The sequence below is a fragment of the Eptatretus burgeri genome, chromosome 4 (genome assembly GCF_056783735.1).
Source record: "Eptatretus burgeri isolate ZD-2024b chromosome 4, Ebu_testis_v1, whole genome shotgun sequence".
Taxonomy (NCBI): domain Eukaryota; kingdom Metazoa; phylum Chordata; class Myxini; order Myxiniformes; family Myxinidae; genus Eptatretus; species Eptatretus burgeri.
In genome coordinates, this window is record NC_140964.1 from 66,094,933 (window position 1) to 66,120,116 (window position 25,184).

The window sequence follows — 25,184 nt, forward strand, 5'->3', positions numbered from 1 at the left end:
ATTGTGGTAGCCCACTCTTCTCTCTTGTATTATGGTAGCATACTCTTCTTGGATTGTAAGCCTGGTGTTGGCGCAGTGGTTTGGGCAGCGGCTTGGGATCCAAGAGGTCCTGAGTTCAAGCCCCGTTGGGCCACTGAATTAATACACCAGGGGGGTTGACTCAGCCTGTCATCCTTCCGAGGTCGGCGAAATGAGTACCAGTGTACCAGTGTACTGGGCCGGTGTATACCCCGGTTAAAATAGGTGTACCATATCCCTGTGTCGTAAGAGGCGACCAGGGTTGTGTCAGGAAGGGCATCCGGCGTAAAACATGTGCCAAATCACTATGCGGATCATACGGATGATCCGCTGTGGCGACCCCTAACAGGAGCAGCCAAAAGAAGAAGAAGAAGAAGAAGAAGACTCTTCTTGGATTGTGGTTGCTCGCTCTTCTTGTATTGTGGTATCTCGCTCTTCTTGTATTGTGGTAGCTCGCTCTTCTTGTATTGTGGTAGCTCGCTCTTCTTGGATTATGGTAGCTCGCTCTTCTTGGATTGTGGCAGCTCATTCTTCTTGGATTGGGGTAGCCCACTCTTCTCTCTTCTTGGATTGTGGTAGCTCGCTCTTTTTGGATTGTGGTGGCCCACTCTTCTTGGATCGGGTTGGCCCACTCTTCTCTCTTCTTTGATTGTGGTAGCTCACTCTTCTGGGATTGTGGCAGCTCACTCTTCTTGGATTGTGGCAGCTCACTCTTCTTGGATTATGGTATCTCGCTCTTCTTTGATTGGGGTAGCCCACTCTTCTCTCTTCTTGGATTGTGGCAGCTCATTCTTCTTGGATTGGGGTAGCCCACTCTTCTCTCTTCTTGGATGGGGGTAGCTCACTCTTCTTGGATTATGGTATCTCACTCTTCTGGGATTGTGGCAGCTCACTCTTCTGGGATTCTGGCAGCTCACTCTTCTTGGATTATGGTATCTCATTCTTCTTGGATTGGGGTAGCCCACTCTTCACTCTTATTGGATTGTGGTGGCCCACTCTTCTTGGATCGGGTTGGCTCACTCTTCTTGGATGGGGGTAGCCCACTCTTCTTGGATGGGGGTAGCCCACTCTTCTTGTATTGTGGTTGCTCGCTCTTCTTGTATTGTGGTTGCTCGCTCTTCTTGTATTGTGGTTGCTCGCTCTTCTTGTATTGTGGTTGCTCGCTCTTCTTGTATTGTGGTTGCTCGCTCTTCTTGTATTGTGGTAGCTCGCTCTTCTTGGATTGGGGTAGCCCACTCTTCTCTCTTCTTGGATTGTGGTAGCTCGCTCTTTTTGGATTGTGGTGGCCCACTCTTCTTGGATCGGGTTGGCCCACTCTTCTCTCTTCTTTGATTGTGGTAGCTCACTCTTCTTGTATTGTGGTAGCTCACTCTTCTTGTATTGTGGCAGCTCACTCTTCTTGGATTGTGGCAGCTCACTCTTCTTGGATTATGGTATCTCACTCTCCTTGGATTGGGGTAGCCCACTCTTCTCTCTTCTTGGATCGGGTTGGCCCACTCTTCTTGGATGGGGGTAGCTCACTCTTCTTGGATTATGGTATCTCACTCTTCTTGGATTGTGGCAGCTCACTCTTCTTGGATTATGGTATCTCACTCTTCTTGGATTGGGGTAGCCCACTCTTCTCTCTTCTTGGATTGTAGCAGCTCATTCTTCTTGGATTGGGGTAGCCCACTCTTCACTCTTATTGGATTGTGGTGGCCCACTCTTGTTGGATCGGGTTGGCCCACTCTTCTTGGATGGGGGTTGCTCGCTCTTCTTGGATGGGGGTAGCTCGCTCTTCTTGGATGGGGGTAGCTCACTCTTCTTGTATTGGGGGGAGCTCACTCTTCTTGGATTATGGTATCTCACTCTTCTTGGATTGGGGGAGCCCACTCTTCTCTCTTTTTGGATTGGGTTGGCCCACTCTTCTTGGATGGGGGTAGCCCACTCTTCTTGGATGGGGGTAGCCCACTCTTCTTGGATGGGGGTAGCTCACTCTTCTTGGATGGGGGTAGCCCACTCTTCTTGGATGGGGGTAGCTCACTCTTCTTGGATGGGGGTAGCCCACTCTTCTTGGATGGGGGTAGCCCACTCTTCTTGGATGGGGGTAGCCCACTCTTCTTGGATGGGGGTAGCTCACTCTTCTTGGATTGGGGGAGCCCACTCTTCTCTCTTTTTGGATTGTGGTAGCTCTCTCTTCTTGGATGGGGGTAGCCCACTCTTCTTGGATTGGGTTGGCCCACTCTTCTTGGATGGGAGTAGCCCACTCTTCTTGGATCGTGGTTACCCCCCCCCCCCACCACCATCTCTGGCCAAGGTTGTTGTGGTCCGGCTCTCTTCCTCCCAGGGGTTTTGTGGAACCCGGGACTCCTTGGGAATTCGGTGCTGGCTACCTTTCAAGGTGTTCAGCGCAGTTGCTAAATTTGTTTTCTCTTATCTTTCTGGCATTTGCTCTTGAATTTAGTTACTGAATGCTATCTTCGACACTTTGAAACTCGGGTTTGGGTGTTATTTATAAGAATAGGTTTAACTTGTTTGAACGCCCAGTTTCAGGTTTATGGAGATGGGTAACTTAGCTTTGTTCTTTTAATATGCCGGAGGGACGAGTTTGGAATTTGTACATTTCTACAAGTTAAATAAGGTAAAGGTGTTCCTTTATCTGTCAAGAAGGTCACAAACTGGTTTTACTTGTATTAATTCGTTTAATTTACCACGCGATTGTTCCATACCAGGGTGTCCAACAATTGCTACATGGCTTCTGCACAAGGACCCAGCACCCCGGGGTGCCACACAGTCCATCCCCATTGTGGTGCCACACAGTCCATCCCCATTGTGATGCAATAGTTGTTTGTGGTTTATTGTTGTGTCTTGCTTGGCAAGTGTTGCACGGGTTGGACAGTTCTTTTTATATGTGAGGTTTTTATCATCAATTTTTGTTTTGGTTCTCCAATTACTTAGCATCCAACATTCATTATGGGATGTAATTATCATGTTGTATATTGGGTATTACAACTGCCATGAACACGTGAACAAAAATCATAAAGGGATTAATGATGGAGTGGTAGGTTTGGTTTTATCGTGGTATTGGAATCGTTTGTGAGTAAGGAGAAATCGTGAAAAGATGGTTAGTGACGGGTTACGAGGGAGTGAGTCAATGTGGTGGGGGTGGAAGGATGGTGGACAGAGGGAGATTTTACATGGTATGATAAATATTTGATGTGAACAGCTTCTCAAGGACAGAAGGTACTGGTAGTATGCTGTTGGGAGTGTATAAATGGCTCACCTGAGGATTGTGAAGGTTTTTTTTTTTTTTTTTGAAGGACTGTACCATACTTGTACTCTTTACAGAGCGTTGGTGCTGCCAAATCAGTTTATTGGTAAGGGTTATACTAGGTGGGCTGCCATTGCCTTCACAATATTGTCTGTCCATACTTTATCCTTTTAAATGCTAACGTCGAGCAAGGAAGCGGCATGTACCATTTTAAAAGTCTTTGGAATGACGGCGACTGTTTTTACCACCGCCCTCCCAGATACAGAGCAGATGCTCCAACCATTGTGCCACCGAGTCTGGTTTGTTGTGGTGGTTGTTATTTCGTATGCAGCCTGGGGCTGCTGCTGCAGTGCCCATATTTCCAGTAAGCTGGTATTCATTTTGCCACTCTCGGAAGGATGACAGGCTGGGTCAACCCCCCCCCCCCCCGATGTTATTTCAATGGCATGATAGGGGCTCAAACTCAAGACCGTAAGATCTTAAAGCCAGCCAATTTGGCCGTTAAGCCAACAGCAGTTATTTGTTCTGGTGAGGTTGAGCATTGAAGGAATTTATCAGAAACTTTGTAGTCGGTAACACAGGACAGAGCGGGCGCATGTGTGTTCGCGTAGTGGTGCGTGCGGTCAGTGCCGGATTAAGCATCGGCTGGCCCTAAGGCACATTTTGAAATTTTAGAGAATGGCCTGAAAATTTAAAATTAGATCTTGGGCTCATGGAAATGGGCCCCAGACAAAAGATGAACTGATTCAAGAACAAAATATTTAATACAAAAAAAGACAAATATTTAATGTGAAAAGAATTTTTGGCCTGAAATTTTGGCTTGCTCCTAAGGCACATGCCTTGTCTGCCGAATGGTTAATCCAGCACTGCGTGTGGTCACGTAGGGGGGTGTGTCCAGTCACGTAGGGGGTATGCGTTCATGTAGGGGGGTGTTTCCAGTTGCGTATGAGGTGCGTGCGGTCACATGGGGTGCGTGTGGTCGCGTAGGGGGTGCGTGTGGTCATGTAGAGGGTGCGTGCAGTCGCGTAGGGGGTGCGTGCGGTCACTCAAGGGGTGCATGCGGTCACGTAGGGGGTGCGTCCAGTCGCGCAAGTCCAAGTTTGCGGATGACACAAAGCTTGGAGTTCAGCTTGATAGCAGAGCGGATGGGTCGGGAGTGGGCGTTAGCGAGTGATCAGAATCGGGAAATCTAATTACTTTCAGAGATTGGACAAAAGATTGGCAGATTCAGTTGATTATTCGCAAATGTAAGGTGCTGGAGATGGATAAGAATAATGAAAATGGGAACTTTCGATGTACAATGACATGAGAAGGACCTGGAGGTGGTCGTAGATAGGGGGTTGTGGGGTGGAGAGATGTTTTGAATGTAAGCAGACATCACAATAGGTAAAACCAATGGGGTTTTAGGGTTTGTTTTTTTCACAGTGAGATGAGTTATAAATCCAAACAGGTAGTGTTAACCATGTATAGGAATTTAATGAGGCCTCGTGTAGAATATTGTCACCACGTCTGAGGAAGGACACAGCTGCTCTAGGTAGGGTTGAGCGTAGAGTGACTGGATTGATTGCGCATCTAGCTGAACTAAGATATGAGTAACAGCTGATTGAGACAGGACGTTATACATTAGAAAGGAGACGATTACGAGGGGAGCTAATCGAGCTGTTTGTAATTGTGGCATTACGGCATGAGTTGTTTCCCCACATTTAATAGGGCCCAGATTATGGTGAAAGCTTCTTGAAATCCCATACAAGCTCTATGTTTCAATAGTAAAAACTCTTGCCTTGCATTTCCTTCTGTGGTATTACCAAATCCTGTTGAGTTTTTAAATGCCGCTATTCATTCTCGCCTTATCCTGCTCTCTCTCGCTCTCAATGCTAACCTTGTTCCTTGTTTTTGATCTTAGATGGTGAGTATCAACAAAGCTGTGAATACGCAAGAAACGCCGTTAAAAGAGAAGCATGCCCGCAGTATCCTCTCAATGGTTGTTTGGTTTGTCAGAAAGTTTTTGTTGTTGTTTGTTGTTTTTTTCTTTGAAGATCATCATCGCTGTTGCAGTTTGGGCAATAGTGACTGGAGTAAAGGGGATCCTTGATATGGGATGGAAGAACCAAGTTGGAAGTGTGGTCATTTGTGCTGAAAATAACTGAGAAAAAACTTTTTAAAAGCGATTTTATGAGAAGAGAGCCCTAACAGACTGGTTCAGTTTGCGTCCTGGGCACCCACCGAGAACAAGGCGCCAACACCTTCTGGAATGTCGCCGGCACTCTCTCCCTTTCCAGCAACTCTGTTCTCAGCTGGAAGTTCTGCAATTTGCTCCACAAGATTCTGCGCGATGGACACCCCAATGTGCATCATTCATTTATTGACAGCACCTTTTCCTTGTATCTCTTTGCATAAAATTCCTTTGGTCATATTGGAAACCCTGTGTCCTCACACATTTGCCTTCTGTTCAGGTTCTGCAGGATTCCTCACTTCAAGTTACTCGACTGAAGGAACTTGGTCGCATGTGGGTAAGTTAAAACTTTGGACGGTGAGAATTGTGGTTATTGTCTGATTGCTTGTACTTCACCAGCTGTATGCTTGAACCTGACTGCCGCAAGTTAGTTCTCATTTTGTTAAACTTCGTATCACTCACCTGGTTATGGTTCTATTGTGTTTATACTTTTGTATCCGAGGTCACGAATATGGGTGAGGTGTTGGGGAACAGGCAGCCACGGAACAAGGACTTTAATGAGGGAGGTTATTTAAACTGTGCAGTCATAAATGCTGGTCCATCCAGATAAACATTTCTGTGTTGATGAGGGTAGATCATCATGGCCTCTATCTTATGTACAGCTTTCCTTTCCCTGTTCACCATAAACTCCATGACCCCATTTTATGTTTCCTCTACTCTCTCCAACTTTTCCCAAGGGGTCCATAGCAATGATTAAGAATACTTTCCGTTGTTTTAAAAAAAAAAAAATTTTAACATGAAAGCATTCCACTGTAATGTCCCTATCCTGACATTTTGGATGTGAAGACAGCAGCCTGATGCCATTAAACTGCAGCCTTGTAAACGTGGCCTTTTTTTTTTTTAATGCACATGGTGCATTGCCATTACTCCTTTGTCCTTTCTGCAACGACCTTGTTCTTGACATAAATAATGTAAGTTTTCCACATGCATGAAGAACCTCACTTTATTTTAAGAAATGGATGCTCAAACATTCTGGGAACTGTAGCTGCTGGTGGGAGCGCTAAGGTGTCACTGCAATAATGCTTCTGGATTAATGAAAGTCGAGTCACCCTGTTAATTTTTCTGTCCTGTTACTTGATTACTTGAGTAAATGGTGTTTATGTGTTCATTGGTGCTTTATGAGGTTCTGGTGGCTACTTGAATGTCAACCCCCATTCTCCAACAGAACCACCTTCATGACCATTACGGTCAACTTGTGGCCACCTACATCATGTTGATCATGAAAAAAATTGACTTCCACATGAAGGTTTGTGTCTTGATTAATATCCACGTTATCCCAGTGTGCTCATATTCTGCACTGTATGCCTTGCACTATTCCAAATTGGAACTCTGCTTTGTCTTCCCCAATGTGCAGCGGCCAGTTTTTCCACCTGGCTTGGCAATGATGGACAAAGAGCTTGATGCTGCGGGAGAGAATGACATTAACTCCATGTGAGTAGGACCATGTTTGACTCCTATAGGACTAAGGTCTGTCATGTAGTGAGAATAAGCTAGACATCTTAAGCCAGGCTCTAAATCATTTTTTAAATTATTTTTGTCGACCTGCATCAGTGAAGACAACTCTGAAACTCACCTGTACTTCAGATGTTATGGCTATTATGCATTAAAAAAAACAACTAGAAAGTTCATAGAGCACCTTACCCCTGTTGTCTTGAGAAACAGGAACATGGGTGGGGTCGACGAGCATCAAATTTGATTTTTCGTGATGATGTAAAATGTAATATTTTGTCCGAGTACTGTTAAACGGAAGATTTTTGAAAGTGCCAAAAAGGTGATTTGTGTTAACATTGTTCTAGTACACTAGTAGAATTCAATTGAAATAAAATAAATATGTTAAAGGTCGTTTAAAAAAAAAATTGGAAGTTTACTGCCACTGATGTAGTGCCTTTTACACCACCTTATTTTACATGGTATATTAGTTCTTCATACCAGCTGTTTGTGTCCTTTATGACATCCTTAAAAACAGTAAGCTTCCTATTTGGAATGATTTTCAATTTTGTTTGATTGCCAGACAGGCAGAGTGAAAAATTATCTCGCTTCTCGAAGCACATTTGCGATTGGGCCAAATTCAGAGCAAAAGTATTGCTAAACTGCAGGTTCGTTTTCCGATTCGTGTTCAAAATATAACGTTCAATTGAAATTAAGTTGTTCCTCCATCGTAAACTTGTGTTTGTAGACAGGCAGACAGACTGATAGAAGTGAACCAATTGCTTAACCCCACTTTTCGCTTCGCGTGAGTGGTGTAATACATTTTTCTGCTACTCTCCACGGAGAATTGCTTTCACGGTCATAAAGTTCATTGTTTCTCCCTCTAATTTTGAAATACATGCACAATAACACATGCCTTGCACACCTTGAGAGGATCAGCAATGATATTTCCCAAAATAAGAAAAGTGCAATTGCAGGAAATGCATTGGTCAGATATGAATATATAATGTATATGGGGGGAATGTTGTGGGTCAGAAATAGTCATATTTCCATACATACTAAATAGATGTCTCCTGAGTCCATTGTACCATGTGCAAAACAAGTTTTTGGGGGTGAAGGGGGAATCGTGAAATTGAAGCAACTCCTCCACGAGCCTCGACTCTGTAAACAAAAAAAACCCTGTAAATTTCAATTGGTAAAAAGGAGTCCATCGTGTTCTGTGAAGGCCCAGGCATTTAAATTAAAAAGCCTGAATAATAAACCAACCACAAGCACAATATTTATTATTAAGAGTAAAGTATCATATAATTGATTGTGATTGTGTTTGGTGCATTTGCACAGTGTCGGTATGGGCGATGAGGCAGTGTCAAAACGTCTTTGATTTCCATGGTTATGCAGCTTACCATTTTTAAATCATGATCCCTTATTTTATGACACTGTCTTTTATCAGTGTAAACATATAGAGATAGAGATGTAAGGTATGGAATATGTGGAAAAACCATGTTTTGACAATCACTTCAAAAAACCAACACAAAATATAGAGGTTGATCAAAATTTCCAGGAAACTGATACGTTGATTTCATTTTGTCTGCTCAACAACACAAATTATATTTCATGAAAGCAAAATGTTCCCTTGACAGCCTCCCCAGCCTCATCCTTTGTACGCTTAACTATCACATCAATGTGTTCTTTCTGATCCAAACTGCCTGTGACGCTTAAACTTGTGGAATTTATATTCATGTATTTCTTGCTCCAGAAATTGCAGCAAAGGTTTTCTTTTTTAAATTAATTTTTCCAAACTGGAGCATAATATCCCTGATGTTGCACTATTAGCTTTCTTCACGATTACATTTGTGTGATTAGTTTATTAAATTGTGTATTTGCAATTTGGATTGTCAGGATGGTGTCGGGATATGCACACTCGCCTCTAAGATGTCTACCCTGAATTGTAATCCTGACACGGCTATAAACTGTCATGCTGGTGTTTCACAGGCAGGGTAATTCATCAATGTGTGTGTGTGCTTTCCCTTGGGTAGACGTTAAACCGGATATTCCATCTGCCGGCATTAGTTTGTGGATGATAAAGATCCCACGGTGTCCTTTGTGAAGAGTAGGCAAGCTACTGCCGGCACTATGAATAAATTCCTGCCCTAATTACTGTTGGGAAGGCAATGGTTTCTTTGTTCCTATGCAGCACATGGCTGCAGGGTAGCATTATTGGCCGAGGGCGTGGCTGTGCTGCTGACTGCCCTTGGCTGGTTAGGGCAAGAATTTGGAATTTGGCCTTGGTGTTGGCGATGGCTCGCCTACTCTTCATGAAGGACAGCTTGGGGTCTTTAACGTCTATCAACAAATGCTGGCAGATGGAACGCCAATTTAACATCCATCCGAGGGACGGCACACACGTTGATGAATCGCCCTGCCTGTGAAACATCGGGATGACAAGCTGGGTCAGGATTCAAATCAAATTCAGTCTGGACAACATATAGCCGAGTGTGCTTACCTCTAGGCCACAAGGCAATGGCAAAACACTCAGTACAACCCTTGCCAAAAATTGCTTCGGCAGCACTGACGCTCTGCAGCAGAGAATGGTACATCATAATTAGAGATTTTCTGTTTATCTTTTCCTTGCTCTCATTATAACACTTTATTTGTCATTTTATAAAGATGTTATTGGGACTGATAGCTTAAATACAAGTGTGCATTTCTCGGCTAGCCTGTCTCGCTTTGGTTTGAATCTCACCCTGGTGTTTTGCATGCATGGCGATGCATTAACATGTGCGCCATCCCTCAGAAGGACTTTAGCCAGAGGATCTGTCTGTCAGCATTTGGTGTTGTTGGATGTTAAAGATCGCTTTATATCTTTCACGAAGAGTTGGTGGGTTATTGCCAACATCCTGAGCCAATTAAAAAATTCCTGCAAAACCATGTTCTATCTAGCGTCATGCCTGGCCAGCCAGTACGTGAAAGACGTGGCCAAAAAAGCATTCCCCTGCTCGGACAAGAAGGAGGAAATAGTTGGGCCCATTTTTGTTGTTGTTGTAGTCGTGATAATATTATTAGCATGTTTATATGCTTGCCATGCTAGAATCTACAGTTTATCCACACACATTCTGCTGTTCAGACACTTTCAAAATTAAACTTTTCTTTGCTTTGGCATTTCTTGAAGCCATCGTACATGTATTACATGCAGAAAACCAGAAGGGCACTCGCTGGAGCGCATACCTCCAGCACGTAATGCCTGATCCACGAGAACATATCGGGCCCAATACATTTTTGAAATATCATTCTATATATCATTTTTGACCCTGTCTCTCACATGGTGAAGAATCACTTTAAAAATTAAATGATTCTCGTATCCAGATCCGGATTCAGATCTTCAGCAAAATCGAATCAATTCGTCCTTACCACATACCGAACCTGTCCACAAAATTTCATCCGGATCCGTCCACAACTTTTTGAGATATCCTGCACGCAAACAAACAAACACAGAAAGGGGCGAAAACATGACCTCCTTCACCTTCGGTGGCAGAGGTAAAGATGTTCGGTGGTATCACTGTATTTCGCATTAAGGATGTCATTGGGAAATAATGGCAAAATCAACACCGGAGCAGATGGGCCACCAATATGTGAAACAGCCTTTGGCACACGTGTTTACACAATCCCCTCCTCCAACCCCAACATCACTTCATACGCCCTTTGCCACTCCTCTTTTTTTCTGTCTACTCCCAAGTATCTTCCCTTCTCTCCACACTACTTCCTCCTCTCCTCTCATACCATCATCCCATCTGTTCTTTTTAGCTCACCTGGAACGTAGTTCTGGGGAGCTTATGGGATCACGCATCGTCTGTCCATCCGTCCACAGACACTTGCAACTTCTTCTCTGAACATAGACACACAATTTCGATGAAATTTGACCACAACCTTCAACACACGTTATGTACCAAAGTTTGTTCACACCATTAAAAAAAATAAAAATCGGGCCCAAAGGGGATCTACGGGTGTGTTGCCCCCCAAAATAGGTATTTGCTTTCTTCTCTGAAACTACACGTGCAATTCCGATTAAACTTGACCGCAACTTTCATCATCTGTGATGTACCAAAGTTTGTTCACGGCATTAGAAAAAAATTGGGTGTCTATGGAGGAAGTTTAGTGGGGGAGGGGGGGGGTTGCCCCCTCACCCCCCCAAAAGAAAGTATTTGCTTTCTTCTCCAAAACCACACACACAATTTTGATGAAACTTGACCACAACTTTCATCACCTGTAATATACCAAAGTTTGTTCACACTATTTTTAAAAAAATCAGTCTAAGGGGGAGTACGGGGGGTGGGGGTAGGGTTGCTCCCAAAATAGTTATTTGCTATAACATTGGTTCACTGGTAGATTTTTTTTTTCTGATTCCGTCCCATGTGGACTTCCTCGTTGGTATCATTATTCTACCAGGCGAGCGCCCAGCGGTATTGCACCTATTTATTTACTTTGTCCCTCTGCCCCCATCCTACGCAAACATCATAAATATCCGTTAAAGTATGTATCGTCACTTAGCAGTTGTGCATTGCTTTGGCCATAATACATCTGGTGGTCATGAAGACAAATGAGAACTTTGCATTAACTATTTGTCTTAACTAGGATTTCACAATGTCAATTTTTGTTTTTTCTTTCGAATGAATGACACTTTAAAATACAACAGTACGACTACATGACTCAAATTGCTTTCACCATTGAATAACCACATGCTGTACCTTGCATAGCTATAACCTGAATTTTCAAGATGAACAAAAAAAATCAGTCCTGATTAAAATCCAAGAGTACATCCCAAAGATAATGAAGTTTATTGTAAAACCTCTGTCATCTTTTTGTGTGCAGCACATCACTGTGAGGAGCATCATGAGGGAATGCAGCTGTGTGCTGTTCCGATGCAGTGCCCTTCGCTGGTTAGGGCAGGAATTTGGAATTTGTTCAGGGTGCCGGTGATGGCTTGTCTACCCTTCGCGGAGGACACAATGGGATCTTTAACGTTCACCGACTAATTCTAGCAGACGGGGGACTCCCATTTTAACATCCATTTGAGGGACGGCACACGCATCGATGAATCTCCTTGGATGCGAGACACCAGGATGACACTTTATAGCTGGGCCAAGATTCAAACTCAGGCCAGATGGCTCAGGTGTGACTGTACAAACCTTATAATGCCCCAAAATAAAAAAAATACAGTACATTTACCAGAATTATTGAGATCGATGGAAAAGGGAGTGGGTGGGGGGTAGTATTTAGTGTTTCAAACAACCAGTCTTCAATCTAATGGCACTTTTTTTTTTTTCACTGCCCCATGGGGCAATTGGTAATTACCCTCACCGAAGGATTCGGAGAGGGTATTGCATTTGAAGTCCGTTTGTTTGTTTGTTTGTCTCTGTCTGTCTGTCTGTCTTTGTCCGCACAGAACTTTCGTGTTTTTCTCCCCAACCGCTTGTCAGATTGAGACCAATTTTTCACCATTTTTATGAATGCTCATGGAGAATGTTTCAATGATTATGACGTCATAGGTCATGTGGTGTGGAAGCCATATTGGAAAAACGGAAAAACTTTGGACTTCTGTATCTCAAACTGCACCAAGGAAATATTTATAACTTAGCACATAGCAAGTACTCCTCCTGGGGAATGAGTGTAATTTTTTATGATGCCATCGGTGCCATTGTTATTGTCATAATTGCATCTGTAGAACGCCACATCCGAACAGTATGAACATTTTTGAGGGTCATCTCAGGATGAAATGGTCCACAGAAAAAAATTTCAAGATGTCATCAGTCACGTGATTCAGCAGCCATATTATTTAAAAAAAAAACTTTAAAAACTTCAAAAATCCTCTTCTCTGAAGTGGCTGAACAGATCGAGGAGAAACTTTACACATATGACCGCCTGTCCATGACGAACAAAAAGTTCACACATATAATGTCATTGGTCACATGGTTTGGCAGCTATATTGGATTTACCCTAAAACCGATAAAATCTCCAGAACGGCTGGACAAATCGAGGGGAAACCACACAAATGTTCCCCAAGCCATGGGTCTACAAGTGGCACATAGCAAGCACTCCTCATGGGGAATGAGTGTGTTATTTTTATGATGTCATAGGTGCTTGCCTTCATTATGATGTCATAATTGCATATGTAGAACACTACTTCCGATCAGTATAAAAAAAATTTGAGGGTCATCTCGGGATAAAATGGTTGATAAAAAAAGTTTTGATGAGATAATCGGTCTCGTGATTTGGCAGCCATTTTTTTTTTTTTTTTTTTTTTTCAACCTTCAAAAATCTTCTCTGAAGTGGCTGAAAAGATCGAGCCATATTGGATTTACCCGAAAACGTAGAATAATACACTACTCAAAAGTCCTGGTGAGGGTTTGCAATCTCTGATTGCTCTTTTTCTTGTTTTAATTGTGCTTATTGAATGAAACAATTGGAAATGTATGTGTTTCCATTGCTTTTTACCATTTCTCCTGATGACATCATGTTCACCCCACAAAATTGTGAGATGATGTGGTTTCAATGCAAAACTGGATTGGCAGCCATGCACTGTATTGTGTTTGATATATTTGGATTCGCTAGATATCCGTTATTGTCGGGTTCTCCGTGTGTGTGTGTGTGTGTGTGTGTGTGTGTGTGTGTGTGTGTGTGTGTGTGTGTGTGTGTGTGTGTGTGTGTGTGTGTGTCTGCAACGCGAGGCTCCACAGCACAAACCAGCAAACCAATTTCGATGAAACTTGGCGAACAGGTGCCATATGGGCTGGGAGTGTGCGCATTTGAGTTTTGTTGCTAAGCAACCACCTGTTGCTATGCAGCGGCCAAAAAAAACGCGTTTTAAGGCGTGAGATAAAAACCTTGTTCCGTGTTGTGCGCATGCGTGAGATACAAAACCTTGTTCCGTGTTGTGCGCATGCGTGAGATAAAAACCTTGTTCCGTGTTGTGCGCATTTTGATATACTAATACAGTGTCTCTCAAGGTGAATTAAACTCAGAAACCGTACAACGTAAAGTTGTCGTGTACTCAGACCCTTGCTCATGTTATCGGAAGACATTTATAGGGAAGCAACCCTCATTCCAAGAGGGGGTCGGGGACGACAGCGCGATTGTTAAGGAATATTGGGATTCGCTAGATATCCGTTATTGTCGGGTTTTGTGTGTGTGTGTGTGTGTGTGTGTGTGTGTGTGTGTGTGTGTGTGTGTGTGTGTGTGTGTGTGTGTGTGTGTGTGTGTCTGCAACGTGAGGCTCCACAGCACAAACCAGCAAACTGATTTCGATGAAACTTGGCGAACAGGTGCCATATGAGCTGGGAGTGTGCTTTTGAGTTTCGTTGCTAAGCAACCACCAGTTGCTATGCAGCGGCCGAAAAACCGCATTTTAAGAGCCCAAAAGGTAACTGACGTACCGCGGCTTCTATGATAGGTAGAGCGACCGGACCAACTCCTGCCTATTCCTTGCCTCCCCATATAGTTACCGCGACAGCATAACGTTCCTCTATCTCTCATAGTTTCCGAATGGCAGCCCTCCGAATGCGGAAAGGTGGTGAACCAGGGAATATGTTAAGTGACCTTGACCTCGGAAACCGTCGACGGCGGAGCGTTCAAATTCGGTGTATGGAGGATAGAGTTTAATAACTACTACAAAACTGAACCACAGCATTTTTCCAGATTCGATCACCAAGGGTGTCGGGGCTGAAATACGCAAAATTCGAAAAAAATACTTTTTCTCGACCTACGTTCACTATTTTCAATACTTGTCCTACAGTTTTGAATGTGGAGAAACGAGACTTCGGAATTCAACACTCCGAGATATTTAGAAAATTTTACTCGAGCCGATTTTTTGATTTAGGTTTTATTTTTCAAATGGTAGTCCTGTGAGGAGTGCCAGTTGGCAAAATACGCAATAGGAAAAATCTTGCCAGGCAGAGGAACAATTTTATGTGAACCAATACGTCTTGGCAATGAATCTCCGTCGGTGGATCGGTGAGAATGAAAAGCATCGTATCCAGCGCTTCGATCCGAGCGGATCCCTCGTCGCCTACCGGCTTGTTTCATTAACACTTGGGGTGGCCTGTTGGCATTCTAATCTCAGCTCCTGGCTCATGATGTGGAAAAATCCCAGGTTCAAATCCATTGTTTACCTATGTCTTTAGAATTTGTGTTGAAGGATACAGGTATCTATGGATGTCAATTATTACAATAAAGAAGCTTTATAATCACACTTCAAAATACAACACGTAGTTTTCAAGATAAACAAAAAATAATCAGTCCTGATTAAAATCGAAGAGTACATTACCAAGATCATGAAGTTTATTGTAAAACCTTCTTTATCTTCTTTCATGTGCGAGGCAATCCCTGCGAGTCGCGTTATTGGCTGAGGGAATGCAGCTGGGCTGCTGATGCTGTGCCACCTGCAGGTTAGAGCAGGAATTTGGAATTTGTTCAGGATGCCGGCGATAACTTGCCTACTCTTCGGTGAAGGGCACCATGGGATCTTTAACGTCCACCAACTCATGCTTGCAAACGGAATGCCCAGTTTAACGTCCATCTGAGGAATGGCACACTCATTGATGAATCGCCCTGCCTGCGAGATACCAGGATGATATTTTAAAGCTGGGTCAAGATTCATACTCAGGCTAGACAGCCCAGGGGGCGAGTGAACATGCATCTCGACTGTCTTACCAGCTTGTAATGCCTTCATTACATAACTGCAAAGCACAACACCGACAGGGTCAGTCTACAACCTTTATGGTCACGTACAAGCTTTTAATATACAATACAGGATCTTAAAGCTCTTTCATGAACTTTAAATTTGTGTTCCCCTTATCGGATTGGTCTTATCAAGTGTTTGCCTTTAAAAAGTCCACTGTATTATGCTGGTGTGAAATTAAATAAGGTTAGACAGAAACTGGGCATACCATACATATAGTATGGCATCGGCCTTGAGCTTTCCTTACGATAGCAAGGATGCAAAATTCGAATCTGCTCCAAATTTGAGTTCTTTTGATGAAACGGACTGCAAACTCACGCTTGGATGATGTTGGTTTCACTCATATCTTCATCCTGAATTTTGCAGTTTTCAGTTGACAGTGGAGCTGTTTGACTATATGGACGGTGAGCTCAGCCTTTTTGAAGCAGGTACGTGATACTTGCTTTTACTGCCTTAACATCCTAACTATTGTGTCCTCAATAGTTGCAAATCACAATCATATTTTTCTCTTTGCCTCCAGTTTTCGCATCTTTGGACCTATCGCGGGCTATCTCCATGACACAGGCTGGACAGTGTCGTCTGGCACCTCTCACCCAGGTCATACAAGATTCGAGTCACCTCTATGATTATGTTGTTCGCCTTCTCTTCCGCCTGCATTCCAGTGAGGCAATTGTTGCATATATTAGAGCATGGTACCCAGTGGTGTTTCAAATTTTAAAATGAAAAAAAAAGTTATCACTGAGGAACCAGACAAAGTGCAAAGAGGCACAATTTAATTGCTCATTGATTGCTGATACATTGTCACTTTTACCGACATCTTAATTTTATCCTTTTGATCATGCCATATCTGTCCCAGGCTTGCCAGCAGACACTCTTTTGGGACACAGGGAGCGATTCAATGACCAGTTTTGCCGGTGGGTGATTGTACACACAGGCGCTGTGATCTTGCCTAATCTACGGCCTGTGCACACACTTGTCGTCTCTGGCTATAATTTGGTTTACATGGGTACCTGGTGACATGCCAGTGTGTGCACGCATCTCCGAGACAGGTTGTGCTTACCTTTGAACTGCTGTATGTGGGTCATCAAAATTTCCACTTTTCGCTTTGTGACGTTTCCCTTCTGCCCTGTTACCCAAGGCTCAGAAAGTATTTCCACAAGTCCCGCAACCTGCAGTACTTCAAAAGGCTCATCCAAATCCCTTGCTTACCGGAGGTGCGCATGTCCTTGGAAGAACTACGATTGACCGAAACCGATGAAAATGTATTTATTATTGTGTTAGATGATCAATCTTCACTTGATTAATGACAAAAGAAAAATTGAAACCTGAAAGTAGTGGTTTCCTTTCCTCTTTGTTCTGGTCATTGATGGAAATAAAACAAGAACTGCCAAAATGTATTTTGGAACCCCATGCCGAGGAGCAAACTGACATAAAGCCGTGTGTGTGTGTGTGTGTGTGTGTGTGTGTGTGTGTGTGTGTGTGTGTGTGCGTGCGTGCGTGCGTGCGTGCGTGCGTGCGTGCGTGCGCGCGCGTGCGCGTGTTACACCACATACAGGATGCACATGATTTCCTTGGCACACGAGGTAAAAAGCAATGGAAACTAGAACTGCACTCAGTCGAGCACATACCTACCTCCACCAGGCTGAACAGTTAGTTTTGTATCCCACTGATAGGCCGGATCTGGATCCGGACCTGAAGCAAAATCTAATGTGCTTGTCCTTGTCACGTCCACAACTCATCCACCAAGTTTTGTCATTTACTTCCACATGAATTTCAAGAACATTAGTGGGCAAATCATCACTATATATGGGATTTGAGCCCGGAATGCAACATCATGAGTAATGCACTTAAGGTGCAAAATGGCCAAGCCAGAAGGTCCTTTTCTCAATAATAGCCACATTTCTTCCACTCATGTGCTTTATCGAGGAAGCAACTTAAATCCTACATTTCGTGAGCTTTCATACTTGGACAAAACCCAAGCTGTTATTACAAATGTCTGAAATGGCAGAGATGAATGACAAAGGGAAGCAGGTTCACAGATTGGTGAAGGATGAAAGGAGAACAGGGAAACCGACGTCACACATGAGTGGTAGAAAGGAAAGAAGCAGGTGGGAGTGAGTGAGTGAAATGAGAAGAGAGCATGGGTGGGTATTGAGGAAAGCATGAGGTGATGATGGACAGCACTCGTGGAAGACTGAATTGAAGGGCATGAAGAAACAGATGCAGGAAGTTAGTTGCAAGAACGAGAGGGATGTTGGAGGAGGAGACCGTGTGACTCGGTCTCCAGCCAAAGCATTCCAAGAATATGACGACCCTTGGACTTGATCACCTCCAGGGTGGGGAGATAGAATGTAGCAGCACCACCCGAAATGGGGGAAATATTTCACAGCACTTTAGATGAAGACCTTATACACTGAAATGAGCTCTGAGCAGTTCAGGATGGACTGAGCTTTGCAGAGAATACCAGGCTTCATCCTGCCTTGGAGACCAGTTTGATGATATAGTTCACTCAAGACATGTAACACTTGTGAGACCTTGGAGCTCCAGGTGTGTACCTCCAGGGTTAGCCAGAGATGTACACTCGGGAGGGAGGTGGGGATGGGGGAGCGGGGGGGGTGGTGGTAAGTAAGCCATTCTTTGCAGAGGGACATCATGAGAGGATGAGATTTTTTCTGCATTCATAGGCATTTTCCAGTTAGTGGACAAATGACCTTTTCTTGATCTTCAGAGATGGATGCTGAAGCATTCTGCTTCTCTCAGGTGGGGTGTACTGATCTGCACTTTGTGGAGTCATCCACTCTATTGTCTTCATTTTCTTCAACATGAGAAAGGGTTTCTGAACCTGGATTCTCGGTTTTTATCCCATTACAGAAATCTCCAGATTTTCTGAGGGCTTCTGCGCTGGCTGAGCATGTGAGTCCAGTCGTGGTGATTCCAGACGAGGAAGAGCCAGAACTTGAACCGGAACCAGAACCACAGGTGATTATCACAAAGAATTGGGACTCTTGGTAATTGATTGTTGTGTTGAGCAAGTGTCAGAGTAACATTTCCTTCTTTCTCTTTCTCTTTCTCTTTCTCTTTCTCTTTCTCCCCGCCCCCTCTTTTGCCTGAACCCTTTACAAGCCTTTGCTGATTCCAGAACCCAACATTACAGAAGGACCCGATGAAAAGTACGTATAGAGGCGAGGGAGGGTAGTGAATTGTGCAATGACAAAAGGGTTAATTAGGAGGTTAGTCAAAATGTATGGGGAATGTTCAAAGACTAAGCCCTTGTTAAGTTTATCTGCTTCTCATGACTTTCATCCCAGATTTATAATTTTATATTGTGCATAAGTAAATTTAGCCACAGGAAGAGGCCACTTGGCTGATTGTGCTTGCATCATATCCATGTCTAGTGCTCCCTCCGACTGCAAGTAGTACTATTTAATTATCTTGCGGCAAATTGAGAGTATTAGAAAATAATGTTCAACTCTCTTTTAAGGTTAGAGGTTACCATGCGATTTTACCTTCTACAACCTAAATACAAATGTGATGGTAGGCTAATTTACATCACCAGCTGAAAGACACTGTACTCTTGGTCTTCACAACTGCGAGCAATGCATAAAAATGGCAGTTTTTAGTTGTTTGGCTACTCGTCTCATTTTGGGTACCATTCATGTGAGAGCTCATGTATGTGTGATTATCAATATCAAATGTTTTCTTCAAACATTTTCTTCTCCTTTTTTTTTCTTAACAAGATCTCGGCTCATGGAAAAGCGAAGTGACTGAGGGTATAAACTCGCAGTGTGGCAATGGAGTGAGGGTGCAGTGGCAGTGGGGAGGGGAGGGATTTCCCTGGTCACTGCACTTGAAATTGCCATCCTGGGGCTGGGGGTGGAGTGATAAATTTATCCCCCACACTGCCCCCTGTCAAAAGATTTTGAATTAATGATGATTAGATTGAATTTGTCAAGTTTTAACATCTGACATTTAAAAAATGATAAATGTATGATGGCAGCATCCTTTTTGAGCACCAACTGATTTTAAAAAGCTTGTTCTAACCACACAAACAGTATAAGATCAGGACATTGTGGGAAACATGATTTTGAAAATTGCACCCGTGTCAGAAGGAAGCGGTTCAGTCTGGCATTTTTAATATGAAATAGGCAAAGCCTAGAAACTAACGAAACCCTTTAGAATTATCCGTTACATTTACCCTTTAGATTTTTGAACCTGGTAGAATTACCCTTTAGATTTTAGAACTTTGTATAATTTTTTTAGAACCTTTAGAATTACCTTTTGGAACCCTGTTGAACCCCTTCTCACAAACTACCTGACCAATGTGGACCAAATTTGGTACAATGCACCAGGACAGCAAGGTCTTATGAGGTTGTGCTCCTCATCTAGATTCACTCCATATACAGGAGGTGAAAGAGGGGGGGGGGTAACCCAAATATTAGTATTTTATTCAAAAATCATCTTCTCAGAAACCGTCAGACAGATTCAGACCAAACTCACCATGAGGCATCAGGACCATGCCCTCACCTTAAGTTGTGCTCCTCATGGCCATATTTTCCCCAGAAAGGGGGCCACAGGCCCCCCTCCCCCTCCCCAAATCCCTCATTTTCACTAAGACCTCTTCTCCACCACTACCTGAGTGATACGGACAAAATTTGGTCAACGCATAAGGATATTAAGGTCTTGTGGGGTTGTGCTCCCCATCTGGATTCGTCCATTGAGGGGGGGGGAGGGGTTGCCCGAAATATTGGAATTTTATTCTAAAATCTTGTTAGAATCCAACAACTGGATCGAGACCAAACTATCCATGCAGCATCGTGACCATGCCCTAACCTTAAATTTTCTCCCCATGGCCATATCTCCTCTGAAAGAGGTGGCATGGCCTCCCTCCCCTCATCCCTCATATTCACTAAAACTATTTTCCTCACAAACTGCATGACCGATCTGGACCTTAAATCAGAACTTTAAGGTCTCATGGGGTTGTGCTCCACATTGGAATCCACCTCCTATAAGAACCTGAAAAGGGGGGTTTCACCTCAAATTCAAGTAATATATTTTAAAATCTCAGAAACCAACGGCCAGATTCAGGCCAAACTCTTCATGAAACAGAAGGACCATGCTGCTCAAGTTGTGCTTCCCATGACTGTAGCACTTCAGGAAGGGGGCTATGGCCCCTTCCCCATAATTCCTCATTTTCCCCCCACCTCTTGGGGAAATAACCATCAGTCCCCCACCATGCTGTTTTGTAATTGTGACTTTTCATTAATTAAACATTAATGATGTGACGTTTCAGCTTTGTCACAATTGTTGTGTTTAGCTTATAAGTTGTAAAAGTCAGAAATAACAAAAATAACCCATGATGTCTCAATTTTATCCCCCCATTGGAAATGTTACAAATCACACCCTGAATGGAGTAACAGTCAATTAATGAACAGGAAAGGAGATCGTTCGAGAGATTGAGAAAGAGAAAACACAGACTCTGTAAGTACTGGTATTTGATTGAGACTCGGAGGATGAATGGCAGGAGAAAAAATCGTGGGTTGGGATAGGAGATATTATAAGATGGTGGTGCACCGCCTACTTGAAGCTCTGGAGGAGATGATGGAACAGAACAACTTCAGGAGGGCAGTTCAATGATCAAAATGAGTGAGAAGCGAGGAGTGAGCGAGGAGGAGCGAGGATCAAAATGGCTGAGAAGTGCAGTCAACCTGGCTTTTGGAAGTTTAATCAGGCATCAGTTTAATCAGAATGCAGGCATCCTGGAGTTGTTGGGGAGTAGTACCGAAGGGTTGAGAGGGGAACTAAACCATGGGGAGCAAGGCAAGCTTTGCTATATGGTCAATCCAGGAGAGGGCATGACTGATTGGGAGGCCGAAACATTCAAGAGACTGAACCTTTTCCATTCACTGACCATAGGAATAATAATACTGACTAGCCCTTTTTATGCAACCCGATGGAGTACTGCTCTCCCCTTTGTGTAGGTGCTCCTCACATATTTATTGTCTTGATATCATGGAGTCCAAGGCCCTCCAAATCATTGCAATCCCCTGTGATGAAGCTGATCCTCTCAGCCTATTGCTCCAACATAGCAAACAGGCCTTTCTGTCTTCAACTGCTTCCTTTCTGCTGTTAACTCTCTGTCTTATTGGTCCCCCAAAGGTTCTCAGGAGCGCGTGCATTCTGCCAGTAACCCATATTTGGTGAAACTCCCAACTCCAGGCTTGCTCACCTCCACTCATTTGTTCCTCTTTACTCCTCCCTGTGGAGCCAACTTCCTCAATCTGTTCAATCTCATTCTTCCATTTTGGCTTTCAAGATTCGTGTTCACCGTCTGAAGTCAACCTCCATCGATACTCGGCATGATCTTCTCTACTCTCATTAACCTTCCCACAGCCCAGCCCTTCCTTTCCATGTTATTATTTTTCTTCCTTCTCCCTGTACCCTCCATGATGTTTATTTCTTCCATTGTTGTTTCATCCACAATGTTCCCATCATGTGTTTTTTTTTTTTGTTTTTTTTTTCCCCCCCAGTTTTCCCTTATTCCTGCTCAACAACTTCTGGAGATCGTAATAACACAGTTAATCAAATTTCTTGTACTTGAGCTATATCCAACAGGTTTACCCCCACCGTGTCTTCCTCCCCTCTCCTCCATCACCCTTTACTCTCTGTCTATTCTTTCCCTCACCCATTCTTCCTTCAATTGTTACTCTGTTGTGCCCCTCGACCTTGCTGTTAAAGTGATTCCACACTTTCCACTCTGTTCTAGCTGTTTTGTTCTGTTTACAAGGACTATCAAGGAACTTTGATGCAGGAGAAGGCCATTCAGCCTTTGTGCTACTGTTCTGTCCTATTTCGTTCCATTCTGTTCTGTTTTGAAGCTCTTCCATGAGCCTCAACTTTGTGTATGGGGAATAAAAAAATTGATAGGTGGGTTGGTTTGATGTTCCTTCAGGAGTGATACAGTATATCCCCTGCCTTTACTATTACCACCACAGCAGACATGGCTTGAAATGGCGATTGTACTCACAACGATATATACCTGACTACCACTATCAAATTTCAACGATTGATGCAAATGATACAAAGGCATGAACTACACCTTACTTTAAGAAAAGAGGACAAACAGCGAGGCATCGTGCCTAAGGACCTCCTCATTAAAAAAAATGATCCTGCTTTGTTGATCAAATCCATGCTGACGTCATCACGACATTTTGGAACTTATTCCTGCTCAACAACTTCTGGAGATCGTAATAACACAAGTAGAAATGAAATTAATCAAATTGAATGAGAACATCAACCTAAAGAAGGAGAAGCTGTGGAAGAATGTGAATCCTGACCAATATTATCTACTACATAATGGGTTCCTCCAATAACCTCCTGGCTGCTCGTCGTTCTACTGTTAACGTTACGGAAAGGAAAGTTAAATGTGATGAGATATTGTGCAAAGACATGAAACAATTCCAAGAGGATATATCCAGTTTAAGCAATATCCAGGTTGCTACAGACTCTTCTGATCACCTTAAGTATAAAACTAAAAAATAGATTTTATCGAAAAAAACGCGACACTGATCACTAACGTAATTATGTACCGAACCATTCCTCCACAGAAGTAGACACAGCTGAGGTTGAAAATTGTTCAAACCGACAATAATAGAACTTCTACTACAACCACACTGGAGGATCTCCCTAAACTAGGGATCATCAATCTTTCCAATCATTCCCTCTGTGAGGCTGAAATAAGCTTGCTCAATAAGGGTATAAAATTTTGCCCAATCGCTCCACAAGTGGACCAATTACAATTGAAAGAAGATGTAAAGGATTTCTTTAGGTGAATGACATTGAAAGCACACTTTTGTAGAGTACATGCAGACACAGTAACGTCAGCCTCACAACAGGGCAACACCAACAGATACTCGTACAATCACCTACACCGATACCAATACACCACACCTCACCTTGCCTAAACCAAAAATACCTGGATACCACGTGTCAACGATCCCCAATCGACACGTCTATATTGAACAATTGAGTAATGAAATTGAAAATGTGACCAAAAAATATAATTCTTCAATACATCAGAACAATCTTACAAAGGGAAAGTGACAGACACTCCACAATCTCCAACGTAATAAAGACTTTGTAATAAAGGTTCTTCCCTTGTTATTATGTCTACAATCCATTACATTGCTGAAGGTAATCACCAACTACATGGTGATGCCGACAAAGAGCTCCCAACTGACCTGACCCTTCTACTTCTCAAAGAGGTTAAAAGGATAGTAGATTCTATTCAGGGAGATTAAGCCATTAATGCTTGCTTTCTTCCGAATGACCCTCGGTGTCCTTATCTTTTTCTTCCTAAGATACACAAGGTAAACGATCCTGGTTGGCCATTTGTTCTGCACATTACATATCGAAATGTTCTTATATCAAAATTTGTTGACATTTATGTCCTCTTGTAATGAATCTACCCTCATCTTTGGGGAAAAAAAGAAAGAAAGAGATATTTGCTCTCATTGAGGAAGACCAAGAAGAAGGCTTATTTTGCCAAAATTTTGTCACCATAAAGGTAATCCAGAAGTTACATCCATGACTCATTTTTTCCCGTTTTCATATATATATATATATATACTGTATATTGCAGATTGGTTTGACGACAGGATTTCCTATCAATGAGATTCCATTTTGTGCTTTAAAAAAAATGTTTTTTTTTAATTTTAAGACATGCACGGCTTCATGTTTCCTCTCCCATTTTCCCTTTGCCATCATCTGTTGATGTCACCCATGGAAGAATCACAGGTTGCTGCAGGGGAATTTCACCCTTTTTGAAATTGTGCAATTCTGGTTGTATGTAGTTTTGGGAACCTTCTAGTGATTACATGTGTAAACAAAAATGGCAGAAATTTTTGAATATTCCTCCTCTCCCTTTCCACCTTCTTTCATGTATGCTTCACGCATGCCCTTCCTCACCTTGCCTTACTCCAATTGCTTCCCAAATTATTTTCAATCTTTTCCCATTCTCCTCTCCCCTTATTTCCCTGCCCTATCCTCCCCCATTCTCTTCCTTTTGTCAATTTAAATATGTCCCACTTCAGGACTCCCCTCCTCCCCCTTCCTAAGGCAGTTCCCTCTTCATCGTTACCCTTGGTGGATATGATCTTCTGAAATGCATTTCATGCGTTTTAACCCCATTTTAAGTGGTTTGGCTATGGAGGGGGTAGGGAGTGAATCTTTACCTTTGTCTTAACTTTTGATAAAATGTAGATTCCATAATTTTATTCCTGCATTTGTGTTTCTCGTAATTTTTTTTTTCCCCGTTCCTGCATACCAGAGATCTGCTGATAGAGAGATTACGCCAGGAGATCAGGGCATTGCATACTGAACTGCAGTCCTTCAAGAGCGAAGTGGGTGACTTTTGAGGGATTACAGTTGGCATGGCACATTTTGCAGGAATTGGGCAAAAATATATTTAGGTTATCAATGGGGTAAAGCAAATCATCTTAAGTAATGTTGTTGAGTATAATGTGTGA

At 43.0% G+C, this 25,184-nt stretch overlaps 1 protein-coding gene across 2 annotated transcripts in view; it reads left to right on the forward strand.

The window, feature by feature from the left end:
• HIP1R (huntingtin interacting protein 1 related) overlaps window positions 1–25,184 on the forward strand; it is a 139,062-nt gene that overhangs the window by 663 nt on the left and 113,215 nt on the right. The window contains exons 2-13 of one of the 2 annotated variants that reach the window (XM_085878504.1): window positions 5,172–5,235; window positions 5,472–5,614; window positions 5,722–5,778; window positions 6,667–6,747; window positions 6,856–6,932; window positions 16,027–16,088; window positions 16,181–16,321; window positions 16,517–16,574; window positions 16,799–16,874; window positions 18,532–18,639; window positions 18,784–18,830; window positions 24,986–25,058. In XM_085878504.1, the coding sequence (XP_085734630.1) occupies window positions 5,172–5,235; window positions 5,472–5,614; window positions 5,722–5,778; window positions 6,667–6,747; window positions 6,856–6,932; window positions 16,027–16,088; window positions 16,181–16,321; window positions 16,517–16,574; window positions 16,799–16,874; window positions 18,532–18,639; window positions 18,784–18,830; window positions 24,986–25,058 (987 nt within the window). Of the gene's footprint in view, window positions 1–5,171; window positions 5,236–5,471; window positions 5,615–5,721; window positions 5,779–6,666; window positions 6,748–6,855; window positions 6,933–12,072; window positions 12,099–16,026; window positions 16,089–16,180; window positions 16,322–16,516; window positions 16,575–16,798; window positions 16,875–18,531; window positions 18,640–18,783; window positions 18,831–24,985; window positions 25,059–25,184 lie in introns of those variants that run through there. The other variant, XM_085878505.1, reaches the window with a different exon arrangement.